Source organism: Odocoileus virginianus, chromosome 30, assembly GCF_023699985.2.
Source record: "Odocoileus virginianus isolate 20LAN1187 ecotype Illinois chromosome 30, Ovbor_1.2, whole genome shotgun sequence".
NCBI classification, from domain to species: Eukaryota; Metazoa; Chordata; class Mammalia; order Artiodactyla; family Cervidae; genus Odocoileus; species Odocoileus virginianus.
This window is the reverse complement of record NC_069703.1, coordinates 23,058,885-23,082,464: the sequence shown is the minus strand read 5'-3', so window position 1 is coordinate 23,082,464 and position 23,580 is coordinate 23,058,885. Positions and strand designations below refer to the sequence as shown.

Below are 23,580 nucleotides of genomic sequence, written 5' to 3'. Positions count from 1 at the left end.
ATGGACTGAGGACCCTGCAGGTCGGAGCAGAGGAGCCAAGGCAGGAGAAGGAGCTGGTGGTGTCCATTCAACCTCCGACAGACCTAGCTTCAGCTCCAGAGGAGGCAGCAGGTGACCATGGCACTCAGCCTCTCTGCCACGTCCATTCCCAGCAACTGGCTCCCAGGCCACCCTGAGGTAACCAGGCCTGTGTTCTAGGGCTCTGTTGGTGGGAGCGCCCCAGCCAGTGCAGAGTGCCAAGCTGTGAGCCATGCACTGCCCCGGGGGATAAAAAGATGACCAGGACTTCGGACAGGGACCCTCAAGTTGCTGACACGCTAGACCTTGAGCAAGTGGCTTACCAGAACATAATCACTGTCCTCTTGGCTAACCTGGGCACAGCAGTGTGCTAAGTGATGATGAAAATCACTCCAGTCCAGTGGTTAGGCTCAGCGCTTTCACTGCTGAGGGTGTGGGTTCAATCCCTGGTTGGGAAACTAAGGTCCCAAAAGCCTCATAGCATGGCCAAAAAAAAAATGGAAATAACTCCATACATCCCGATCTGGTTCCCTGGCTTCTCCCATGTCATCCCTGAGCATGGCACTGCAGTCGAGGGCTGCCCTTGACACTCTTGGCTTGGAGAATCTAGTGTTTCTCAGAATCGTCTAAAGATAGAATTATTTGTAGCATGGTTAAAAATGCATATCACTGGGCCTTCGTGTAAATCTTCCAAAGCAGAATTTTCAAGGGTAGGGCTCATGGATCTGCATTTTAAAAAACACTCTCAGTAATTCTTACCTTAAGCACTGTCCTTAGGTGGAAATAGCTACCAGAGTCCCCGAGTCCCATATCTGACTGACCAGGGTTGGCTAGTTTCTCTGTCCAGAATGGGTGTCGGCTTTTGATATTGTATTACTGATGAAAAGCCATGATTCAGAGGCTACTGGCGGCCAGCCGTCACTTGGAAGGAATCAGCAGCCACTGAGAACAGAATTCTGTATCTTTTCGACTCATCTATAAAATGCTTACCTGAGCAGACACTGTTTAAAGGCCATTAAAATACCAGACACAGAATAAGCCAGTCCCTGGGACTTTATAGACATATTTACTCAAACCCAAGTGCTTGCATAAGAGTAAATAATAGGGAAGCAAAATGAGCAGCACCCCTAGAAATACGAACTGAAAGTAAACAGCCCTGTTCACTAAAATAAACAGGACAAATCCAGCAAGGATTAAATGACCTCTAGTCAGAGAGGCTCAGAGCCAGCAATGCTCACTCCATCTTGGCTCCTAGAAGAAGGGGAGCTAAGGGCCTGTCCCCGCCACCTGGGGGCATCAGCTGGGGCAGTGGGGGGCAGGGTGGGACATTAGGAGGTCAGGGCCAGGTCTCCAAGGGCAGACAGTAGTCTTGGGGGGTGTGAGCGCTTCCCAGAACTCCCTGGCAGCCTGCCACAGGGCCTGAAACCTCCAAGATTAAAGGCCTCTGGTAAAATGTACATTTTCTGGAGGTATAGCACCTCAAGTCACTACTATTTGTGGTTTGTTCATTAATTTTCCAAACATTTGTTTAACACTTACTGTGTTTCAGGCCCTGTGCCAGTCACTAAAGATATCAAGGTGAGTAAGGCATAAACCTGCTCTCAAGTTGCTCACAGTTTAATATGAGAGATAAGACTGAGGAAATAATAACAGCTAACTTTTTCTGGGGATTCCTAGTTGGTCCTAGTGTTAAAGAACCTGCCTGCCAATGCATGAGACATAAGAGATGCGGGTTCGATCCCCAGGTTGGGAAGATTCCCAGAGGAGGGCATGGCGGCCCACTCCAGTATTCTTGCCTGGAGAATCCCATGGACAGAGGAGCCTGGTGGGCTACAGTCCATAGGGTCACAAAGAGTTGGGCACAACTGAAGTGACTTAGCATGCATGCAACTTTTTCTTAATCTTTTTTCTATTGAAATATAATTAATTTACAATGCTGTGTTAGTTTCAGGAGTATAGCAAAATGATTCAGTTATATATATATAGTATATATAATATATGGACTGTATATATTCCATGGACTGAATTCCCTATGGACTATAGCCCACCAGGCTCCTCTGTCCATGGGATTCTCCAGGCAAGAATACTGGAGTGGGCCACCATGCCCTCCTCTGGGAATCTTCCCAACCTGGGGATCGAACCCGCATCTCTTATGTCTCCTGCATTGGCAGGCAGGCATATAAAAGGAATATATATATTCCTTTTCGGATTCTTTTCCATTATAGGTTATTACAAGATATTGAATATAGCTCCCTGTGCTGTACACTAGGTCCTTATTATTACCTACTTTCCATATAGTAGGGTAAGGAAATGGCAACCCACTCCAGTATTCTTGCCTGTAAAATCCCATGGATGGAGGAGCCTGGTAGGCTATAGTTCACGGGGTCGCAAAGAGTTGGACACGACTGAGTGACTTTCACTTTCACTTTCCCCCATTTTACAGATGAGGAAATTGAGGTTCAACATCTGTTGATGTTGGTATGATGGTAAATGTTTAACAGCTTGCTTTCTGGAGGAAAAAACAAAGCCCTGATTTGTAGGATGTGCCAATCACTGTAGTGTGGATACTCCTAGGCCAGTCTCAAGCCATCAGCCTGCTGTCATTGAATGTGGAGTTGGAAGGGGTGGGAGCGTGAGCTGCCTCCAGCACAGCCCTGCAAATGGCCAGTCGACCAGGAGCCAGAACTTGAACCTAGGGGTGTCTGATCCTGAGCCCTCACACATAACCACTGTTATACTGTCAATAACTACACAAGATCACTGATATTTGAGAGGGAAACACCTTAAGACCTTTGTGAAGTTCTGGTTTTACAGTGCCCCATAAATCTCCCAAGGTTAATAAGCAGCACTTCCCTATATCTCTTTGTTTTAATCACCAACAGAAACAGTTGGATTTCTTTGGAGGGTCATGAAAAAAACTTTTTATCTTGAAATAATTATACATTCACAGAAATAGTCAGAGAGGCCCCATGTACCCTTCACCAGATATCCCCCAGTGGTTCCATGTTACACAACTGCAGTACAACACCACAGCTGGGCCAGTGACGTTGGTGAAGTGTGTGTGTATATTTCTATGCCATGTTATCTAGGATTACCAGATATAGCAAATACAAATACAGGACACTCAGTTAAAAATTTGGTTTTGGTGAAAATATGAAAATGCAAGTGTCAGTTGCTTGATTGTGTCCGACTCTTTGTGACCCAATGGACTGTAGCCCACCAGGCTCCTCTGTCCATAGAATTCTCCAGGCAAGAATACTAGAGTGGGTTGCCATGCCCTCCCCCAGGGGATCTGCCCAACCCAGGGATGAACCCAGCTCTCCTGAATTGCAGGCAGATTCTTTACTATCTGAGCCACCAGGGGAGCCCATGCACTCTTTGGGACGCACTTAGATTAAGAAGTTATCCTCTGTTTATCTGGAATTCAAACTTCACTGGGTGTCCTGTGTTTTAACAGGTATCTCTCTAACTTTATCACATGTGTAATCTTGCAGCCACCGTCATAATCAAGGTGTGGAACCATTCCACCACCATCAAGCTGTTCCTTGTGGTGCTCTGTGAGAGTCACGCCCATCCCTTTCTCCACCTTCCCTGGCCCTTGGCAACCACTCCTCTGTTCTCCGAGTCTATAGTTTTGTCATTTTCTTTGCTTAGTATTGCCTGTGAGATCCATCCAAGTTGCTGTGGTTAGCAGTAGTTTGTTCCTTTTTATTGCTGGGGATTATTCTATGAGGACCATTTCTTGTTAGTACTTTTTGACTGCGCTGGGTCTTAGTTGCAGGCTGTGGGTGCTTCATTGGGGTGCAAAGGCTTACTCTAGCTGTGGCCCAAGGACTTCTCCTTGTGGTGGGGTGAGAGGCACCTCTCGCAAATAACAAAAATGTTATTCCCCAACAGTCCAGTGGTTAAGGGGCTTTCCAGGTGGTGCAGTTAGTAAAGAATCCACCAGCCATTGCAGGAGACGCAAGAGACAAGGGTTTGATCCCTGGGTCAGGAAGATTCCCTGGAGAAGGGAATGGCTACCCACTCCAGTGTCTTTGCCTGGGAAATCCCAAGGACAGAGGAGCCTGGCGGATTATAGTTCATGTGGTTGCAAAAGTGTTGGACACAACTGAGTGACTAAACAACAACAATAATTAAAAGACTGAGGAATATTTTCTCACATGGCTATATAATAATTTTGCCAGTCATTTGTAGTTGGACACTTAAGTTATTTCAGTTGTTCACTATTCTGAATGACACCACGCTGAAAAAGCAGTTTACATCTGAATTTGTGTACCTCCATTTCAATCCTGAAGATAAATGTTAAGGATTGAGTTGCTATATAACAGGATAGAGGCCCTGGTGGCTAAGACAGTAAAGAATCTGCCCTAAATGCAGGAGGCCTGGGTTAGATCCCCAGGTCAGGACGATCCCCTGGAGAAGGGCATGGCAAACCACACCAGTATTCTTGCCTGGAGAATTCCACAGACAGAGGAGCCTGGCAGGCTACAGCCCATGGGGTTGAAGAGAGTCAGACACGACTGAGCATGCACACTGTCATCAGTATCCAGTGGTTAAGACTCCACACTTTCACTCCTGGCACCGGGGTTCAATCCCTGGTCAGGGAACTAAGATCCCACAAGCCACATAGTGCAGAGAAAAAAAAAATTAATTCACCTAATAAATATTCATTATTCATCTACTATGTGCCAGGTACAGACATGAGGCATGGGGAACTGGCTGAGTCAGAGTTTTCACCAGGCAAGTAAGCAAACCTAGAGTGAGCCAAGGACTGGAGGCGTGTGCAAGGGAGTGATTACAATGATGGAGCAGATGAGTTGTGCTGAGTTGGAGGGGAGTGAAGAGGAGGGGAGTGAGGAAAAGGGAAGAGGTAGGATCAATAGCTTTTAGCTCCTGTGCAGGTGAGGAATTGACTGAGTTGAGTACATTTTTCTGAAGGTTTTCCTGTCTCATTCCCAATTTATTTTTTGTTTAAAATATCAGTATCAAAAGACAACCATTTCCATATCAGAGGGTAATACAGCTTTGGGGGGGCTTTTTTATTTTTAAAAATATTTATTTATTTATTACACTGTGCCAGGTCTTAGTTGCACCGTGTGGAACCTTCAATCTCTGTTGTGGCATGCAGGATCTTTAGTTGGGACCTGGGAACTCTTAATTGTGACATGTGAGATCTAGTTCCCTGATCAGGGATCGAATCCAGGCCCCTTGCATTGAGAGTGCAGAGTCTTGGCCACTGGATCACCAGGGAAGCCCCAAGTGGGGCTTTTTTAAACTGAAAGGTGTAGGGTTAAACCCCAACCAACAAATGCTTACCTACTCAATCACGGTGCAGAAGACAACAAAAATTTAGCCACAGAAAGTATTCAAAGATTATTTTGCCACCTGTTACTTCTTAGTTTCAGCTTTAGTTTTTTAAAACACTTTTTCTTATTTACTTTTTAAAAGCTTTACTATGTACACACATAGAAAAAAATTCAAAAAGTGCAAAAGGATTTATAGGAATCCTTTTTATAGGATAAAGGAAGTGTCCCTCTACCCTCAACTCTCAGCTATCACTTTTCTCCTTCCCAGAGTCAGTTACCATTTTTTGTGTTTCTTGACATGTATTAAACACATAAGGATATGTAGTCATATATTTATACACATGCATGACAGCATACCATAACTGCTATTCTGCACCACTTTTTTTTTCACTTAATAATTTATCTTGGAAATTGTACCTGTACAGGCACTTCATTCTTTTTAACTAAATAAAATGCTTTTTCAAACCTCCCTCCTGCAACCTTGGTTGAAAATTATAATCTTGCCTGAGCAACTCTCCTCCAGACAGTCTGGGATTTGTAGTTCTTACACAGCTGAGTCTTGCTCAGAAAACAGGACTTGAGCAGAAAACACGTGTTGGAAACTTAAGTGCCCGTCCAACAACAACATGAGAGAACAAATTGTACCGTGTTATGCAAGACCTAGAAGTGAATTATTTACTTAAACAACCAAGATATCTACCAGCTATGAGATACCCAGAGCTGTCTTAGCATCAGGAAATCAAGATCTTCTGATTTAGCTTCTCACTGCATCCATTTTAGCAGATAGGGTGGGACACACACACACACACACACACACACACACACACGCGCGCGCGCGCGCTGAATGCCTTCTCCTCCCTACAGCATTGCTTTGGTCTTTTCTATCCCAAATGCATTATGTGACAAATTACGACTTAGGAACCGTCTCTCATAAACTGCTCAGAAAGGACACACATTTCAAATCAACTCACACTGAAATGTGTAATAGATTGCTGTGTTAACACACAGGCACTTGCACTTTAACAGTTGTTCAACCAAAAAGATAAATAATAAATGGTAGCATTGTAAACACCAGATAAAGGCTGGTGGAGAAGATTTTCTTGAGGAGGCTGAAGGCAAGAATGATTCCCAGAGACATTTTTTGGATAGATGAGGTCCCTTCTTGACTCTTCACTTCACAGCCATTGCCATTTCCTTATCCAGAGATGGCCACTGTCCTTCCAAACACATTGCCATGAATTTACATACATATTTATTTAAAATCTAGAAATTTAGCTCATTGTGTGAGTTTTACCAAAATATTCTTGTCCTATAAACATTATTCTGGAAATTGCTCTTTTCCTCCCTCAACAGTATATTTGGCACCTTTTTTCCTATCATAATACATAAAGATTGACCTTACATTATTTCTTAATGCCACATGGTACTCTGAAACATTGTGTCTCAAACTTTAATGTGAATACAAATCATCAAGAGGTCTTGTTAACATGCAGCTCTGATTCGGTAGATCTGGGGTAAGCCCTGAGATTCTGAATTTCCGAAAAATTCCCAAGTCAACCAATCACACCTTGCAGAACAGAGGTGTAAAATATGGGTGAAGTGGTGTGTTAGAATTGGCTTGGACCAGCTCATGAGAAGTGGTCATCAAATTTCTAGGAATTTTGTGATCATATTATTAAACACAGCAGTCATTAAAAATGAAATTGTATAAAGTTACAACCAAATAAATTATATTAAAACAGAGGTTATAAATACTCAAAAATCATCACTTTCTTAATTATTTTACTACAAATCTATGTTCCTGAGGTTATTTGTGTCTACTTGCATCCATTTGGTAGAAATCTACACAGTGGTTTGCTTTTCCAAATTCCTTCTCAACTCTACTTTCAGTTCATGTTGGCAGTCTAGAATCAGCCATAGGGAGTGTTTATACCACAAAAATTGGGTAGAAAGACATACATGACCCCAGGCTTTCTCCTGCATTTGATATTACCAGTCTTTTTCATTTTTGCTAATCTGACAAATCAAAAATGCTATTTCACTTATTACATGCATTTCCCTGGCTACTTGAGATTGGGTCACACAGATGCTCGTTCCTAGTAATTTAACAGTTTCTCTTGTTCTGGTAAATAGGACCTTTCTATGATTATATTTTCTGGTTGATTATTGTACAGGAAAGCCGATGATTTTTCAAATCAGGCCACCCCTTCTTCCAGTTCTAACAGTTCTAAGTTTATTGTCTTGGTAATTGTGAAAGTGGAAGTTGCTCAGTCCTGTCCGACTTTTGCAACCCCATATAGTCCATGGAATTCTCCAGGCCAGAACACTGGAATGGGTAGCCATTCCCTTCTCCAGGGGATCTTCCCAACCCAGGGATCAAAGCAAGATCCTCCCGTGTTGCAGACGGATTCTTTACCAGCTGAGTCACAAGGGAAGGCCTTGATAATTATATAACCTACAAATAGGGACAGATTGTGCTTTTACATATAAAATTGTTTTCTGGCACTGGCTCTGACTTCAGACCCACATTGATTACCAGTGATAACAGCTAATCAGCTTCTGATTTGAACAGGGATACTTCTATATTTTCCCACTGAAGTCTGCTATAGATTTCTGCTACATATATATAGATTTTCAATAGATAGAGAGATAGATAGAGAGATAGATCCTTTCTCTTCTCGTTTCTTAAGAAGATTTTGGTTTTGTTTTTTGTTTGGTTTTTTGGTGGTTCCTTTTTTTTTTTTTTTTGGCTGTGCTTGAAACTGCACTCTTGGCAGTGAAAGTGTGGAGTCCTAACCACTGGACTGCTAGGGAATTCCCTGGTTTTGTTTTTATTAAGACTGGATGTTCAATTTTTCAAACATTTACTTTCACTTTTTAAGTCTTGCATTTTATTGATGTTTGAATTGCTCACATTAACATGTACTTTTTTAAAAAACATGATACATTTTACTTTTTATTTGAATTGTTTCATTTATTTATTTTTATTCAAGTATAGTTGATTTGCAGTTGTGACCCAGTACTCTTTTTTGTGATCAGAACATTAAAGAGTTTTGAGCTAAGCCTCCCTCCCTGACCCTGTTTGTATCCCTGATTTTGCTCTTGTCACTGTCCTTGAATGTGTTCCTTCACCAGTAGCCAGCCTCTGGCTCCTCAGAGAGCAAGCATGTTCTCTTCATGTCCCACTCAGCAGTGAATCTTTATACATAATGGCATTCCAGGGAATGAAGAGGGAACGCCATGAATTTAACCCATCACCTCGTGTGTATATTCCTGAATGTGCTTAGTCGCTCTGTTGGGTCTGACTCTTTGCAACCCCATGGACTGTAGCCCGCCAGGCTCCTCTGTCCATGGGGATTCTCCAGGCAAGAATACTGGAGTGGGTTGCCATACCCTGCTCCAGGGGATCTTCCCGACCCATGAATTGAACCATGGTCTCCTGCATTGCAGGTGGATTCTTTACCACCTGAGCTACCAGGAAAGCCCATATTCCTGAATACGACATTATAATATCTATTCCTTTGAATTGAGGGCCGCAGGATCTTTCCAACTACTCCTCACTCCCTGGACATTCCTACTCCAGTACATAAACAGCAGATTGCTCCATCAACCTGTAATCCCTGGAATGTTTATAACACCCCTGGTAATTGGGCCCTGTGTTGAACCTAGGGGCCACCAAGAGTCCTGATCAGAATCAATGGCTAAGCAAGCACCTGGATTTTTGTTTTGTTTTTAAATATTAACTATACTTCAATAAAAATTGTAGTACAGTTTACAATGTTGTGTTACTTTCTGCTGTAGAGCAAAGTCAATCAGTTATACATATACATATATACACTCCTTTTTAAGATTCTTTTCCCATATAGATCACTGCAGAGTACTGAATAGAGTTCCCTGTGCTACACAGTAGGTGCCTGTTATCTATTTTATATACAGTAGTGTTTACATGTCAATCCCAGTCTCCAAACTTCCCCTTCCCCTCCTTCCCCCTTGGGAACCATAACATTGCTTTCTACATTTGTGACTCTAGTTCTGTTTTGTAAGTAAGTTGATTTGTAGCATATTTTTAGATTCCACATATAAGTGATATCATATATTTGTCTTTCTCTGTCTTACCTCACTAAATATGACAATCTCTGGGTCCATCCTTTTCATTGCAAATGGTATTATAGTATTGGTTTTTTTTAATGACTGGGTAATATTCCATTGTATATATGTACCACATCTTCTTTATCCATTTTGTTTATCCATCGATGGACATTTAGGTAGCATCCATGTCCCAGCTATTGGAAACAGGGCTGCAGTGAACATTGGGGTGCATGTATCTTTTCTCTCTCTCTCTCTTTTAAATACTGATTTGGCTGTGCTGGGTCTTAGTTGCAGCCTGTGGAATCTTTTTGTTGCTGAGTAGTGGCACAGGCTTAGTTGTTTGCAACATGTGGGATCTTAGTTCCCACCAGGGATCAAAACCACATCCGCTGCATTGGAAGGCTGAGTCTGGTTAAGCACTGAAGCACCAGGGAAGTCCCATGTACCTTTTGAAATATGATTTTCACCAGATATATGCCCAGGAGTGGGATTGCTGGGCATATACCATATGTTAGCTCTACTTTTAGTTTTCTAAGGAACCTCCATACTGTTCTCCCTAGTGGATAGACCAATTTACATTCCCACCAACAGCGTAAGAGGATTCCCTTTTCTCCACACCCTCTGCAGCACTGATTGTAGATTTTAAAATGATGGCCATTATGACCAAATGTGTTCCTGGGTTTTAAAAATTACTACTTACTTACTCTTGACATAGGAATATTGGAATTGCCTCCAATACAACATATGGAGTTTGTCTTTTGACGTCTTTTTTTTTTTTCTTCACAGCTGCTTTCGAGATCTAGTTCCCTGACCAGGGACAGTAAAGATATAAAGTTGAAAGGGCAATGAAGATTAAACTACCTAGCGCATTAAGCTTTATTATAAAGCTAAAACTTATCATGAACATTAACCATGTTGCTTTTATTATCACCAGAGTGCCTGTGGAGAGAGAGAGCACTTTGTACAACACCCAGGTGACCAGGTGAGCTGGCGGAGGCGTTTTCTCTTGGACTCCCTAACTTGGGGGTGAGGGTGAAAGTATCGGGGCAGGCGGTTCCAGGGTGTCCTAGCACCTCCGGGTCGGCAGAGGGCGTCCGCCACCCCCGTGGAAGGGGAGGAGGGCGGGGCGGGGCGAGCCGCAGGGCCGGGGCGGGGCTACAGCGGCGGGAGTAGGGGTGGGCTGTGCGCAGGGGCCGGACACCGGGACGCAGGCCCACGCCTACGGCCATGCAGGTAGGTGGCCTCTGTTCGTCCCGGACGAACTTCGATCTTAGACCCGGCCAGGTGCCCGCTCGGCTCCAAGCTCAGCAGCGCGCTTGCTGACGTGGGGGGCTCCCCTCGACCCTAAACGAAACCGAAAGTCTGATCTCAAGTGACTTTACCTTCCCGGGTTGTTCAGGGGTGAGACCCAGGTGGGGTGTTCCCTAGGGGACAGGGCTTTGGTTCCGGGGTGGGGTCGCGGACGTGGTGTACGGGCCGGCTCAGAGTTTGGGAACTGACCGGGATTTCCAGCTGGTCAGTCACGTGGGGATGGACTTGGTGGGGCCGGACTGAAACTCGGATTAGGGGGCGGGCCGTCTGGGACCAGCTGGGCCGGGATCGCAGCGGGAGGGTTGTGATACTTCCCGGTGGGTTGGAGCCCGGTCTTTTGCGTCTCTTGGTGGGGGGAAAGGGGCGGAAGCCGAGATCTGAGCCCGCGGTCCCTCACTCGGTGGGGATTGGCTGGGGAGGTTCCCGAAGCCGAGATGGGTCAGGCGTCCTAGACCTCGTATGCATATGAGCGTCCCCCGTCCCCTAGGTGGCCATGAGCGGCAGGGCCCGCAAAGAGGCGGTGCAGGCCGCGGCCCGGGAACTGCTCAAGTTCGTCAACCGGAGCCCCTCTCCTTTTCACGGTGAGTGACCAGGGCAGGGGGCGGGTAGGGAGCGGGTGTGCCTCCTCCCGGCTTCCATCAGCCGTGAGAGGGCTCTTTCCCTACAGCGGTGGCAGAGTGCCGCAGCCGCCTCCTCCAGGCCGGCTTCCATGAACTCAAGGAGACCGAGAGCTGGGATATCAAGCCGGAGAGCAAGGTACTGGGGTTGGGGTGGGGGCGGAGAGGTAGGAACCTGGGCTGGGGCTTGAAGTCCTGTGCTCTGGCTTAATCCAGCTCTAAACCCCCACCCCAGTACTTCCTGACCAGGAACTCCTCCACCATCATCGCATTTGCTGTGGGGGGCCAGTATGTTCCCGGCAATGGTTTCAGCCTCATTGGGGCCCACACGGACAGCCCCTGCCTCCGGGTAAGGAAATGGGGCTGCCTGGGAGAGGGGAGGCATCAGGGGGTGTGCAGAGAAGAAGACTTGTCAGCTCCTTCCTCCACACTTGGGGCCCTTCTGTGTCACACTACCCGCCCTCTCAGCGCCAAATCCTGCCGCCTGGCCTTTTCTGAATGCTTGTTCCCCGCTGTCTCTCTCAGGTGAAGCGGCGGTCTCGCCGCAGCCAAGTGGGCTTCCAGCAGGTTGGTGTGGAGACCTATGGTGGTGGCATCTGGAGCACCTGGTTTGACCGTGACCTGACCTTGGCTGGACGTGTCATTGTCAAGGTGGGGCCTGGGGTTGGATCTGGGAGGCCCTGAGCTTTCAGCTGCCTGAAGGCTGACTGTCACCTCCCTTCAGGGAACCTGGAGAGCCCCCCAGGGAAGGGGGGAAGGGGCAGCCCAGGTCAGAGGCCCACCTTGGTTAGTCTGGGCGAAGTGGGGGATTTAACCAGCTGCGGATGCAGGGCCCCCCGGCTTGGGCTGACCCTGTCTGTTTGGCCACAGTGCCCTACTTCAGGCCGGCTGGAGCAGCGGCTGGTGCATGTGGACAGGCCCATTCTTCGCATTCCGCACCTGGCCATCCATCTGCAGAGAAATGTCAATGAGAACTTTGGGCCCAACATGGAGATGCACTTGTGAGATGGGGATGAAGGCGGTGGTGACCTGGAGCTGGGGAGGGTGTGGCATGGATGATGGGGGGGCCCTGCTTGGATCTGGGAGACCACTCCCTAACGGCGGCCACAGTCAGGTTCTACCCCAGGGACCCAGCGGATGTCCAGAGGCCCTAAGAGCTTTGCTTTTTGCAGAGGGAGCTGGGAATTGAGGGACCGGGGCAGTTCCCCATCAGGGGATGCCTGAGCGCACGGTCCTGATGTAGGGTGTCCCACCTGGCTGTGCCCTCCAGCCCTCCCCCCATGCCCCCTTCACGTGTCTCCCCACAGGGTCCCCATTCTTGCCACATCCATCCAGGAGGAGCTGGAGAAGGGGACTCCGGAGCCAGGCCCCCTCAATGCTGCAGTAAGAGCCACCTGCTCGTGGGGAGGGGTGCGCAGGGGGGAAGAGACTGGTTCCTGGAGAAGGGGAGAGAGCGGGGAGTGGACCGGCCTCTCAGCACCCCCCTGCCCTGCAGGATGAGCGGCACCACTCGGTCCTCATGTCCCTTCTCTGTGCCCATCTGGGGCTGAGCCCTGAGGACATCTTGGAGATGGAACTGTGTCTCGCCGACACTCAACCTGCGGTGAGGAACTCATGGGTGGGGACCCTGGGATCCCAGCTGGCCCCAACATATTTTCCCTCATAGCTCAGTTGGTAAAGAATCTGCCTGCAATTCAGGAGACCCCAGTACAATTCCTGGGTCAGGGAAATGTGCTGGAGAAGGGATCAGCAACCCACGTCAGTATTCTTGGGCTTCCCTGTGGCTCAGCTAGTAAAGAATCTGCCTGCAGTGCGGGATACCTGGGTTCGATTCCTGGGTTGGGAAGATCCCCAGGAGAAGGGAATGGCTACCCACTCCAGTATTCTGGCCTAGAGAATACCATGGACTGTATAGTCCATGGGGTTGCAAAGAGTTGGACACGACTGAGCGGCTTTCATTTTCACTTCACTGTTTTCCCAGTACACACCACCCCACTCTGCTTCTAGGGCAGTGGTTCTCAAAAATGGCAGGTTTCCCATGCCAGGTCTGCCTGCTCGGGCTGTCTGGGTTGGGGGTGTAAGCTTTCCACAATTTCAGGAGGAGTTTCCGCTACTGGGGTCCCTGTCCACTTTGACCTGTGCTGGCTCCAAACCTCCGAGGACAGGAGGCCTGGATGTGCCCCACCCCGCCTTCCTGGAGCCTGTCCTTGCATCTCTCCCAGTTGCTGACTGTAGGAGATGGCCATGTCTTTGGATGCTCGCCCATGTTTGAACATGTGCTAAGTTTCTATTTCTCACCTAGTCTCCTCTGTTTAGTTCCTCGGCTTTCTTCTTTTCTTGTTTGGTCTCTGCCTTGTCCTGCTCCATAGGAACTGATCAGGAACCGCAGGCCTGCACCCTCCTGTCCCTCAGCTCCAGCCTGGCCCTTCTCCGTTCTCCGCTCAGCTCAGCATAGCGGGCTGAGTGCTCTAGGCCAGAGGCTGGGAGAGGTTGGGCAAGGAACCAAGGAGGTGTGTTCAAACGCAGCCCCTAGGGAGCAGGGAGAAGAGGCTGAGTCCCGGGGAGGGGATGAAGATCAGGATGACCGTCCTGTCTTTCTAGGTCCTGGGTGGTGCCTACGAGGAGTTCATCTTTGCCCCTCGGCTGGACAACCTGCACAGCTGCTTCTGTGCCCTGCAGGTGAGGAGCCGGGGCACTCCCAGGAGCACGGGGCGGGAGGACTGCCTGGAGTCCTACGGGTCATGAGAAGACCCCTGATGCGGGTGGACTATGGGGAGAGGCCTAAATGCTGCAGCCTCAGCATCACTCCTCTGGGCCCCATCTTTGCACTGGCTGGGCCGGGGCGGGGGATGAGGTCGGCAGAAGGCCGAGAAGTTGTTCAGGGCCTCACAGAGTCTTGTCCTGCTTCTCCTTTAAGTTAAGCTATGCTTTAAAGGAAAGACCCTATCATCCTGTATAGCAGTATCATCCCCCTCCTCTAGCCTTCCCCCTCCAAGCCCTGGCTTAAGCTCACCCAGCTGCCTTTGAGCCTTGGCATCTCATTGGGTGGTTGCATTGATATTCCCCACCTTCTTTCTACCCTGGTCACTTCCCCCTGTTCTTCATCTCTCACCCTGCTCCTCCCTCTGTCATTTCCATACTCCGTTTGCACCCTGTCCTGTTCTCAGGAGACAGGCTTTGGGCTGTAACTGAGGTCAGAGCCAGACCTGGGACTCAGAGCCACTTGCGCCGCCAGCCAGCCAGTCGCATCACCTCAATGGAGTCACAGTCACCTCTTTGGACCTCAGTGTCGATGCCAAGACCAACTAGTTTATGTGACCCGTGCAGTCCTTTTGACTTGCCAGGATTCTCAGCCCTTCCCCTCCGTCTTACACACACTCCTGCCTTTTGTGTGGGAAGGCATGTGAGGGAGGAGAGGGAGCTTTTCCCCCAGCTCATCAAAAAGGCCCCCCATATGTCCTCCCACCCGGCAGCACCCTGAGAGATGCAGACCAGTGACCGCTGGAGCCTGCTTCACTCCGGCTGTGATGGCGGGAGGCGGGCAAGTGAGCCTCCCAGGTGTTGGTGGGCTGAGTTATGGAAGGTGGAGTGGGGAGGATGATGCTTTTGCCCCCTCCCCAAACAGGCCTTGATCGATTCCTGCTCAGCCCCTGCCTCCCTGGCTGCGGATCCCCACGTGCGCATGATCGCCCTCTACGACAATGAAGAGGTGCGTGGGGAGCTCTGGGGAGGGTCTCCTCTGGGGAGTCTTCTGCAGCCAGTGGTGTCCAGCAGCTGCCACAGGCCAGGGCTCCTCTGGAGGCTCCAGGGATGAGCCAGACACTGCCTGCGCTTCCTCAGCGCTCGGTGGCCCCTCCGGCTCAGCTCGCACCTGCTCCTGGTGTATGGCGCCTCCCACGTCTCCGGGTGCCACATGGTGAGCTCTTGGAGGACAGGGACTCTGCCCTTCACACTGGCAGCCCCAGCGCCCGGCGCAGGCTGGGTCCGCGCCCTGCGTGCTTGGGTTAGGGTGCTGGCTGAGACGCCTGCACAACTGCACAGCTTCCTGTAACTGCACAGGTCAGAGTTAGCGACTCCTGTCACATGCACCAAAGAAGATTGACCAGGGAGATGTGGCACCTGGGCTGAACCCCAGATGGTCAGGGGAGAAGGAAGGCCAGCCAGGAATGGAAGTGGACTGGACAGTTCTCTTTCTGCCCTGGAGATGGCCAAGCATTAGACAGTGGCCCCAGCTCACCGTCAGCTTTTCGGTGGTATAGGGTTGGGGAAGTGGCTGATAACAGTCCGCATTCCCACCCACTGATTCAGTGGGGATCCTGAGCCAGTCTGGGCAGTGGGCCCCACTTCCTGGCCTCCAGCTCTAGCCCACCAGACCAGACCCCCAGAGCCAGGCCCCTCTCATCACCAGGTGGGGTCGGAGAGTGCGCAGGGTGCACAGTCACTGCTGACGGAGCTGGTGCTGCGGCGGATCTCGGCTTCATCCCAGCATCTGACGGCCTTTGAGGAAGCCATCCCCAAGTCCTACATGATCAGTGCAGACATGGCCCATGCCGTGCACCCCAACTACCTGTGAGTCTCCTGCGCCGGGCACACAGGCCTCACACAGCCGAAGACAGGAGCGTGACCTGGCTTCAGGCTCAGCCCTGGCCTTGGGGCTCCGCCTCTTCCCTTCCCCTTCCTCCATTCTGCCAGGAGGTTCCGTGGGGACTTCCTTTTGACTGCTCTGTAGCCTGACTTAGTCAAAGTCACATCGCCTAACCCATCCAAATAGGTTCTGTCTACAGACTTACTTCCCCCACTGCTCGTTGCAAGAGGCTGCCTGGAGCCCTGTGTTTAGCTTGACTCTGAGATCCTGCAGGCTGGGTGGGAAAGAATGCTGTATTAGTGATGTCTGCCGTGAGCGAGTGGTGTGTGTCGACAGCTGCTGTTGGCCATCCCTGGCCTTTCTCGGTCTCTTTCAGGGACAAGCATGAGGAGAACCACAGGCCCTTATTCCACAAGGTGAGGCGCTCCTGCTTCTCCTCTGGTATCCGGAGGCCTGGCTGGTTCCAGGCCCCGTCCTCTTCCCTGTGGGCCTGTTAGGCATCTCTGCCTCCCTCTAGACTCCTGGTTTCCCTCTCCCCAGGGCCCTGTGATCAAGGTGAACAGCAAGCAACGCTACGCCTCAAATGCAGTTTCAGAGGCCCTGATCCGAGAGGTGGCCAGCAATGTCGGGGTGCCCCTCCAGGTGAGGGTGGACCCTGCCTGGGAAGGTGGGGTGGGGGGCACAGGCAGGTGGTCCCCCAGTAAGGGGGGCCTGGTAGACAGTCTTTAGAGGAGGAGGGTCCTAGTCGAGTGAGGAGCGGTGGGGTTGGATGTAGACAGAGCCGGGAACAGTTCTGGTCCTGACGGGACGCTAGTCCTGTGACCCTGGACTCGTCTCCTCATTTCCTTTGACTGTCTCCACTCCTGGAAAATGGGGTTAAAGGTGCGGTGTCCTCATGGCACGTAGAGAGTTAGTCCTACCGCCTTCCCTCCCAGCACCTCCAGTTCCCCTCTGTACAGGTGGAACTCCTACATGTACAGGTGTCTCTCTTACATGCCCTGGGGGCTTCCACAAGGGAAGTTCAGGGCCAGGAAACCTGGAACTCATTGTCATTCTTGCCTTGGCCACAGCCCATCTAGTCAGAGGAGGAGGGAGGAAGAAATATGCAATGATTAAGATCTCTGTTAGGATAATATATGTTTCAAGGGCTGGATCCCCCAGGTCTGGTGATAGACATAGCAGGGAGGTCCTGATAAGTCAGGACTAGGACCCTGGCATCCTGAACTCCAGCCTCAGGCTCTCTCTGCCCATATAGCTTCCCCACCTCACATTGTAGAACTGAGTTCCATTCTCAGTAAGGCCTCTCTGAGGAGGTGACATTTGAGCTGAGACCTAAGCATTGAGAATGAGGCTGCTATGAGCAAATAGCATCCCTGCCCGAGGGTGAGCATTAGTCACTCAGCTGTGTCCGAGTCTTTGTGACCCCATGGACTATAGCCCGCCAGGCTCCGCTGTCCATGGAATTCTCCAGGCAAGAATACTGGAGTGGCTTACCATTCCCTTCTTCAAAGGATCTTTCTGACCCAGGGATTGAACCCGAGTCTCCCGCACTGCAGGCACATTATTTACTGTCTGAGCCACCGGCCGAAGCCCCAAGGCAAAAGCCCCCCCCCCCCCCCCCCCCGTGGGCGGGAGTGACCTTGGTCCGTTAGGAGCAGCCGGAGCCACGGTGGCAGAGCCAGGCTGAGTATGAGCGGGAGGAGCCAGCCTTGCTGGGCCTCCTAGGCAGGAAGGGTGTTGGATCTTCTTCTAAGGCAGTAGGAGGACATTGGGGGATTTCCCTTTAACGTCTTACAGCAGAAGCAGGGCATGTGTGCTTTAGAAAATATAAATGGAAATGAGAAAATAAAACACTAATCCCAAGAGATTTGTATGTACTCTTCCAGATTTTTTTCTATGTATATACTTAACACACGTTTTGTTTAAAAAATGAAATCATCTTGGATATGTCTTTTGTTTCCTCTTTTCACTCAGTATTCTCCATCTTTCTATTTCAGAAAATTTTAGTTTCAGTAAATTTATGTCTCATTTCACACACAGATCATTTTCAGTTATCCCCAAAACATTCTTTACAGTGTGTCCCACTTTGGTTTCCAGTTCAGGACCATGTGTTATATCTGGTTGTTTATCTAGCACAGCTACCCCACCTACTTTTGTTGTTGTTGTGGTTCTTTTTAAAATAACATTGACTTACTGAAAAAACCAGGCTCATCATCCTATATGATGTCATCTTCCTTTTTGGATTTTCCTGGGTGCTTCCTCATGGTGTCGTTGAGTTTAAGCCTGTAGCCCGTGTATTTCCTGTAATCTCGAATTCATATCTAAAGGCTTGATGGATTCAGGTTAAACCGTTTTGGCCAGAAGACATCATGACAGGTGTGTCCTTCATGTTGCATCATCCACATACTCTCTGGGTAATTCACCCTTAGTGATAATAAGATTGATCACCAGACAGGGAGGGCTGCCCTCGGTCTCTCCACCTCATGAAGGTATTCCTCCTTTGACTGGACAGTAACCTGTACAGGTGATGAGCTTCCCATCAATCAGACAAGTGCTGAGTTTTAGCACCAATTGATAATCCTTGCCTAAATCCATAAGTCCATTAGTGTTTACTGAAAAAATGCCCCCCCTCCATTTTTTTTATTCCTTTTACATTTATTAGCTATCATTCTTCTGTGAAGTAGAACTTTCTCCCATCCAGTAGGGCCATCTGGTTATTGTGAAGTATGGTTCCTCCTGGAAAGTCAGGACAAATACTTACTGTTCCCTTTAATAACCAGCTTTCAAGGTGAAGTGTTTTAATGGCTGCCTCAAGTGCTAACAAATAAAAGGTTCTCTTTTTGATGATCATTATATATTTAGAATCATAGATTTTCGTTGGTTCAGTGTAGATCTGGTCCACATAGTCGTGTCATTTCACGCTCAAATTGTCATGACTTTGACCAGCGGCAGTCCTTTCTATGTGACTCCTGTGTTCTTTGTCATGACTCTGGGAAGTTGTCTTGCTTTTTGGCCCAAAAGGAAATTGCAGGCTCATCTTGCTCATTTCTCTCCCCAGACTTTGTGGCTTTTGATGGATATTGATGTTAGAGGCTAGTCTAGCATCATAAGTGTTCATTGTTATTGTGGGGGCGGGGGGAGGAATGCTTTGGGGTCATTTCTAAGGACATAGCTAGGAAAAAATGTACATATTTTAAAAATCGTGAGTTAATACTGCGATTCTCATTTTTTAAAAAAGAGCAGTTACTACTTACTTTACTTGGTTTTGTAATTCTCTTTTATGTGGAAAATCTTGATGTCCACCATCGTATTATGATGGTATATTTACCATCATATATTTACTTTTGTTTACCAGAATACAAATCAAGTAGTTTAAAACTGCCCATAGCCATATTTGTAAAACCACTAAGATTATTGACTGATTATTTGTGTGTGGGTGGGGTGGGGGGTGCATTTATGAAGCAAGGGGACATAAAGGGTACATGTATATTTCCAGTCCCCCTGCCCACTGTGTGGGGAATGGATTGTGTGAAAGGCAGTATGAGGTAGCTGGAACTGAGGTGGTGGTAGTGCAGATGGAGAGAATGGGACCAGTTCAGAATATCCTGTCCTTTGGGCCTGCCTTAGTGCCAGACTGGTGATTTTACACCGGCCACACCCACTCTTTGGGGAGGTCAGAGTGGGCGATGTACCAGGCTCCTTTCAGCCCCGCAGTTCCAAGGTGACTTCCTCCTGGGTCTTAAGAAACAGGTGTTACATGTTGCTCATGAACAGCTCTTCCTCCCTGCAGGATCTCATGGTCCGGAATGACTCGCCTTGCGGCACCACCATTGGACCTATCTTGGCTTCTCGGCTAGGTCTGCGGGTGCTGGATTTGGGCAGCCCCCAGCTGGCCATGCACTCCATCCGGGAGACAGCCTGCACCACAGGAGTACTCCAGACTCTCACTCTCTTTAAGGTGACTCTGAACCCCCTCCCCATCACTGTGGGAGCCAGGCTCCCTCCCCATCTGGTACCCGCATCAGTCCTGGGGCATCATCCGGCCCTTGCATGTGGCTGGCTGGCTTAGAGCTACCATGTAGGAAAGGAAGGGTCCCCCTTCTTCTCAAGGCTCAGGGGCCCTCATCAGCCCCCAGAGGATAGTAAAGGGTTGGAGAGGAGATTGGGGATGAGAAGGCTTTGACAGTGGTCAAGTGTGGGTGAAGCAACTACGCCTTCCTCTTGCTGGGCCGTGTTGGTAGCCAGTGAGTGGTGGGGCACCCCCGACCTGGTCTCCACTAACCCCAAATCCCATGTTGCCTTCTCTTTTAGGGCTTCTTTGAGCTGTTCCCTTCTCTGAGCCGTAACCTCCTGGTGGACTGAGACCTCTTGGAGAGACTTCTCTCACACGTGAGAGGGGAAGTTCTCAGCTGAGCTGAAGCTGGATTATTAAAGTGGATTTTTCACTCAAGCTCATTCCATTGTACTTATTTGGAGATTGGAGGGGTGGGGGGTTTGGGCCTGGCTTAAACCTCTGAAAGCAGAACAGGCAGGGAACTTGGGGTACAGGTAGAGGAGGCTGCAGATCCTGGGAGAGCTCATGGAGACTGGATTTCAAGTCTCTCTTTCTTTTTTCTTAAGCTCATGCCTAAGTGGACGGAGGTGGGTGAGTTCACAATGGGAAGGTCACGTCTTCTCCGATCCCCAGTCCTTCCATTCCCAGAATAGTTTGGGAGCCTGGCCTGGCCCTCAGGTCTGAGTGCTCAGCATTAGATGCCCCTAGAGCCTCCCTGGGCAGCTCAGGCTGTTCCCCTTTGTACCCATCCCTTTCCCACCCCTCCCAGGCACTGCCAGGAGAGGGACAGAATCTGGGCTTCAGCTTTGCCCTTCATCAACCACTTCACTTAGCAGCCGCTGCTGTTACTTGCAGAGAAGGCAATGGCACCCCACTCCAGTACTCTTGCCTGGAAAATCCCATGGACGGAGGAGCCTGGTAGGCTACTACAAGTTGGACACCACTGAGCGACTTCACTTTCACTTTTCACTTTCATGCACTGGAGAAGGCAATGGCAACCCACTCCAATATTCTTGCCTGGAGAATCCCAGGGACGGGGGAGCCTGGTGGGCTGTCGTCTATGGGGGCGCACAGAGTCGGACACGACTGAAGTGAATTAGCAGCAGCAGCAGCAGCAGGTGTTACTTGTTTGTTAACATATGACCGAGAAACTATTATCACTGAAAAAAACCAAAATAGGAAAAGTCCACAAGTCTGCTTGTAAACTCTTCTATCAAAATAATTGTGCTAACTGGTGTCTTTCCAACTTTTTGGTTACTGATGCAAAAATAAATATATATAATAATATATATAATATAATATAATTATATTTGTAATATATAAATATAAATAATTTATACATTTATAAATATGTAAATAATTTTATATATTTATAAATAAATATATAACTAATTTATAAATAATTATATAAATATTACCATTAGGTTTTAAAAAACAGTACGATACATAAAACAATAATGATGCCTGTAGGATATAAAATACATATGATTAAATTGTATAACCACAATAGCATGAAACTCAGGAGAGAGAAACATGTTAAAGTGTGCTAACTTAAGTGTGTTTAAACTTAATGTTAAATGTCTTGTTATGTTCAGGAGGAGAGTGAAGGAATCAATTCAATACTAGAAGTCAAGGATACGTATTGTAGTTTTTAGGAAAGATACTAAAAGAGTTTGTGTCTGTAGCTTCTGTTAGGGGTTGGATTGTCCCCTGAAAGATGCTGAAATCCTAAGCCCCCAGGATCTGTCGATGCAATGTTATTTGGGAAAAGGGTCCTGCCGATGATCAAGTTAAGATGAGGTCATCATAGGGTGTCCCTTATCCAACAGGACTATGTCCTTATAAAAGGGAAATTTGGACACAGAGATGTATAGAGTGAAAGAGATGCGGAGACAGCAAGAGTGCCATGTGAAAATGGAGGATCAGAGTGTTGCATGTACAAGCCAAGGCATGTGAGCGATGACCAGCAAACCACAGGAAACTAGGAAGAGGCAAGGAAGGATTCCCCTACAGGTTTCAGAGGGAGCGTGGCCCTGCCAGCACCCGGATTTCAGACTGCCAAGCCTCCAGACTAAGAGAACCAATTTCCATTGTGTTAAGCCAACCAGTTCATGGTACTTTGTTACAGCAGCCTGAGGAAACAAATGCAACTTCAAACTAATTGAGTGAGGAAAATGGGATAATAAAAAATAATCGGTCTATTCTGCAACTTCGCTTCAAATGGTTCAGCAAAACCATATTATGTATATGTGTGTGTGTGTGTGCTATCAAATAGTAAAATAGGTTGGCTCTAAGTTTAAAAGCATTGACTCTAAGTGGAGAGACTGGGGGTGTTCATTGTACTATTTTTTTTTTTTTTCAAATTTTGTATGTTTGAACATTTTAATACTAAAAATGTGGGGAAATTTTTTAAAAATTTAAAAGGAGAAATGAAAAAAGCAGTAGAAAGCATTTAAGATGGTAGACTGAAACCCAGTATCTCTACTTAAAACATTAATAAATTGACTAATTGTATCATATCTCAAAGTTCTTATTTAAAAAAACAAGTAGACTATTTTAGTCAAAATACAAAGATTGTCAGACTCAAAAGATTATAGCTGTTTATAAGAGACACAGCTAAAACAAAAGAATACAGAAGGTTGACAAAACCCTATGGATTTGTTGCTTTTTTAATTCCACAAATTTCATATATGAAACCATACTCTTTTTGTCCAAATTCTCAGATTTCTTTTTTAACTTGTCTGGCTTTTGATTAACAATTTCAGCTTTTGATTAACAAGATTTTGATTAGCATAATATTTTTGAGATTTATCTATGTAGTTGCATGTGGAAGTAGTCCTTTTTTTGCTGAATATTTTACACATACCATATTTTGCTGAATAATAAAATAATACACCATATTCAGCAAAATATACCATATACCATGGTTTCTTTCTTCATTTTCCTATTGATGGTATTTGAGTTGCTTCCAGTTGCTTTCTTTGATGAAGAAAGCTCTTGTGAGCATTCTTATGCAAGTATATTTGGGGACAAATACTCATTACTCTTGGATGTATACCTAGGAATAGAATTACAGGTTATAGGGTAGGTGTATGCTTGTTTTATAAGAAACTTCTAAACTATTTTACAAAGTGGCTATGCCATTTTACACACCCACCAGGAAAGTTCCAGTTGCTCTACACCCTCACCAACACTTGATATTGTCGGTCTCTTTAATTGTAGCCATTCTGTTAAGTGCATAGTGGTAACTGATTGGATTTTGCACTTTCCTGGTAAGTAATAGTGAGCATGTTTTCACTGGCCATTTGGATAACCTCATGTGAAGTTGCTCTGTCATTATAGGTTGGTTTGCATTTTTTGGAATTTTTCATAAAAGGAATCATGCAGTACATGCCTTTTGTGTCTGGTGTATCATCAACTGATAGTTTCTCCTTAGAACAATTAATGTAGGCAATTATGCTGATGGATTTTCCTAATGTCAAGCCATACTTATATTCCCAGAACAAGTCCCACTTGGTCATGTCATGTTCTTTTTTAAGGGGTCATTAATTGTATTTGACAACATTTTATTTCACTTTATTTGGGATTTTGACATGT

The 23,580-nt window shown here is 47.5% G+C and overlaps 1 protein-coding gene across 3 annotated transcripts; it reads left to right on the top strand.

Annotated features, from left to right (window-relative positions):
- Positions 1-22: 22 nt before the first annotated feature.
- Positions 23-20,379, top strand: DNPEP (aspartyl aminopeptidase). Of its 3 annotated transcripts, XM_020904833.2 has the most exons (16): positions 23-177; positions 10,351-10,398; positions 11,215-11,308; positions 11,395-11,483; positions 11,580-11,693; positions 11,870-11,995; positions 12,215-12,345; positions 12,652-12,727; positions 12,840-12,947; positions 13,946-14,023; positions 14,970-15,053; positions 15,753-15,913; positions 16,306-16,345; positions 16,470-16,571; positions 19,720-19,887; positions 20,241-20,379. In XM_020904833.2, exons 1-16 carry the CDS (start codon positions 118-120, stop codon positions 20,289-20,291), a joined length of 1,530 nt encoding a protein of 509 aa, XP_020760492.2. In that variant the 5' UTR covers positions 23-117; the 3' UTR covers positions 20,292-20,379. The 3 variants fall into 3 exon arrangements, with proteins under 3 accessions (XP_020760492.2, XP_020760493.2, XP_070314784.1); XM_020904834.2 differs by lacking the exons at positions 23-177; positions 10,351-10,398 and adding an exon at positions 10,568-10,649; XM_070458683.1 differs by lacking the exons at positions 23-177; positions 10,351-10,398 and adding an exon at positions 10,682-10,817.
- The last annotated feature ends 3,201 nt before the right edge of the window (positions 20,380-23,580 follow it).

Bases quoted from the DNA above. Each gene is read 5' to 3' on its own strand.
- DNPEP (XM_020904833.2), top strand. From the start codon at position 118: ATGGCACTCAGCCTCTCTGCCACGTCCATTCCCAGCAACTGGCTCCCA. The intron at 11,996-12,214 runs GTGGGGCCTGGG...GTTTGGCCACAG, and splicing joins CTGGACGTGTCATTGTCAAG to TGCCCTACTTCAGGCCGGCT. The intron at 15,914-16,305 runs GTGAGTCTCCTG...GGTCTCTTTCAG, and splicing joins GCCGTGCACCCCAACTACCT to GGACAAGCATGAGGAGAACC.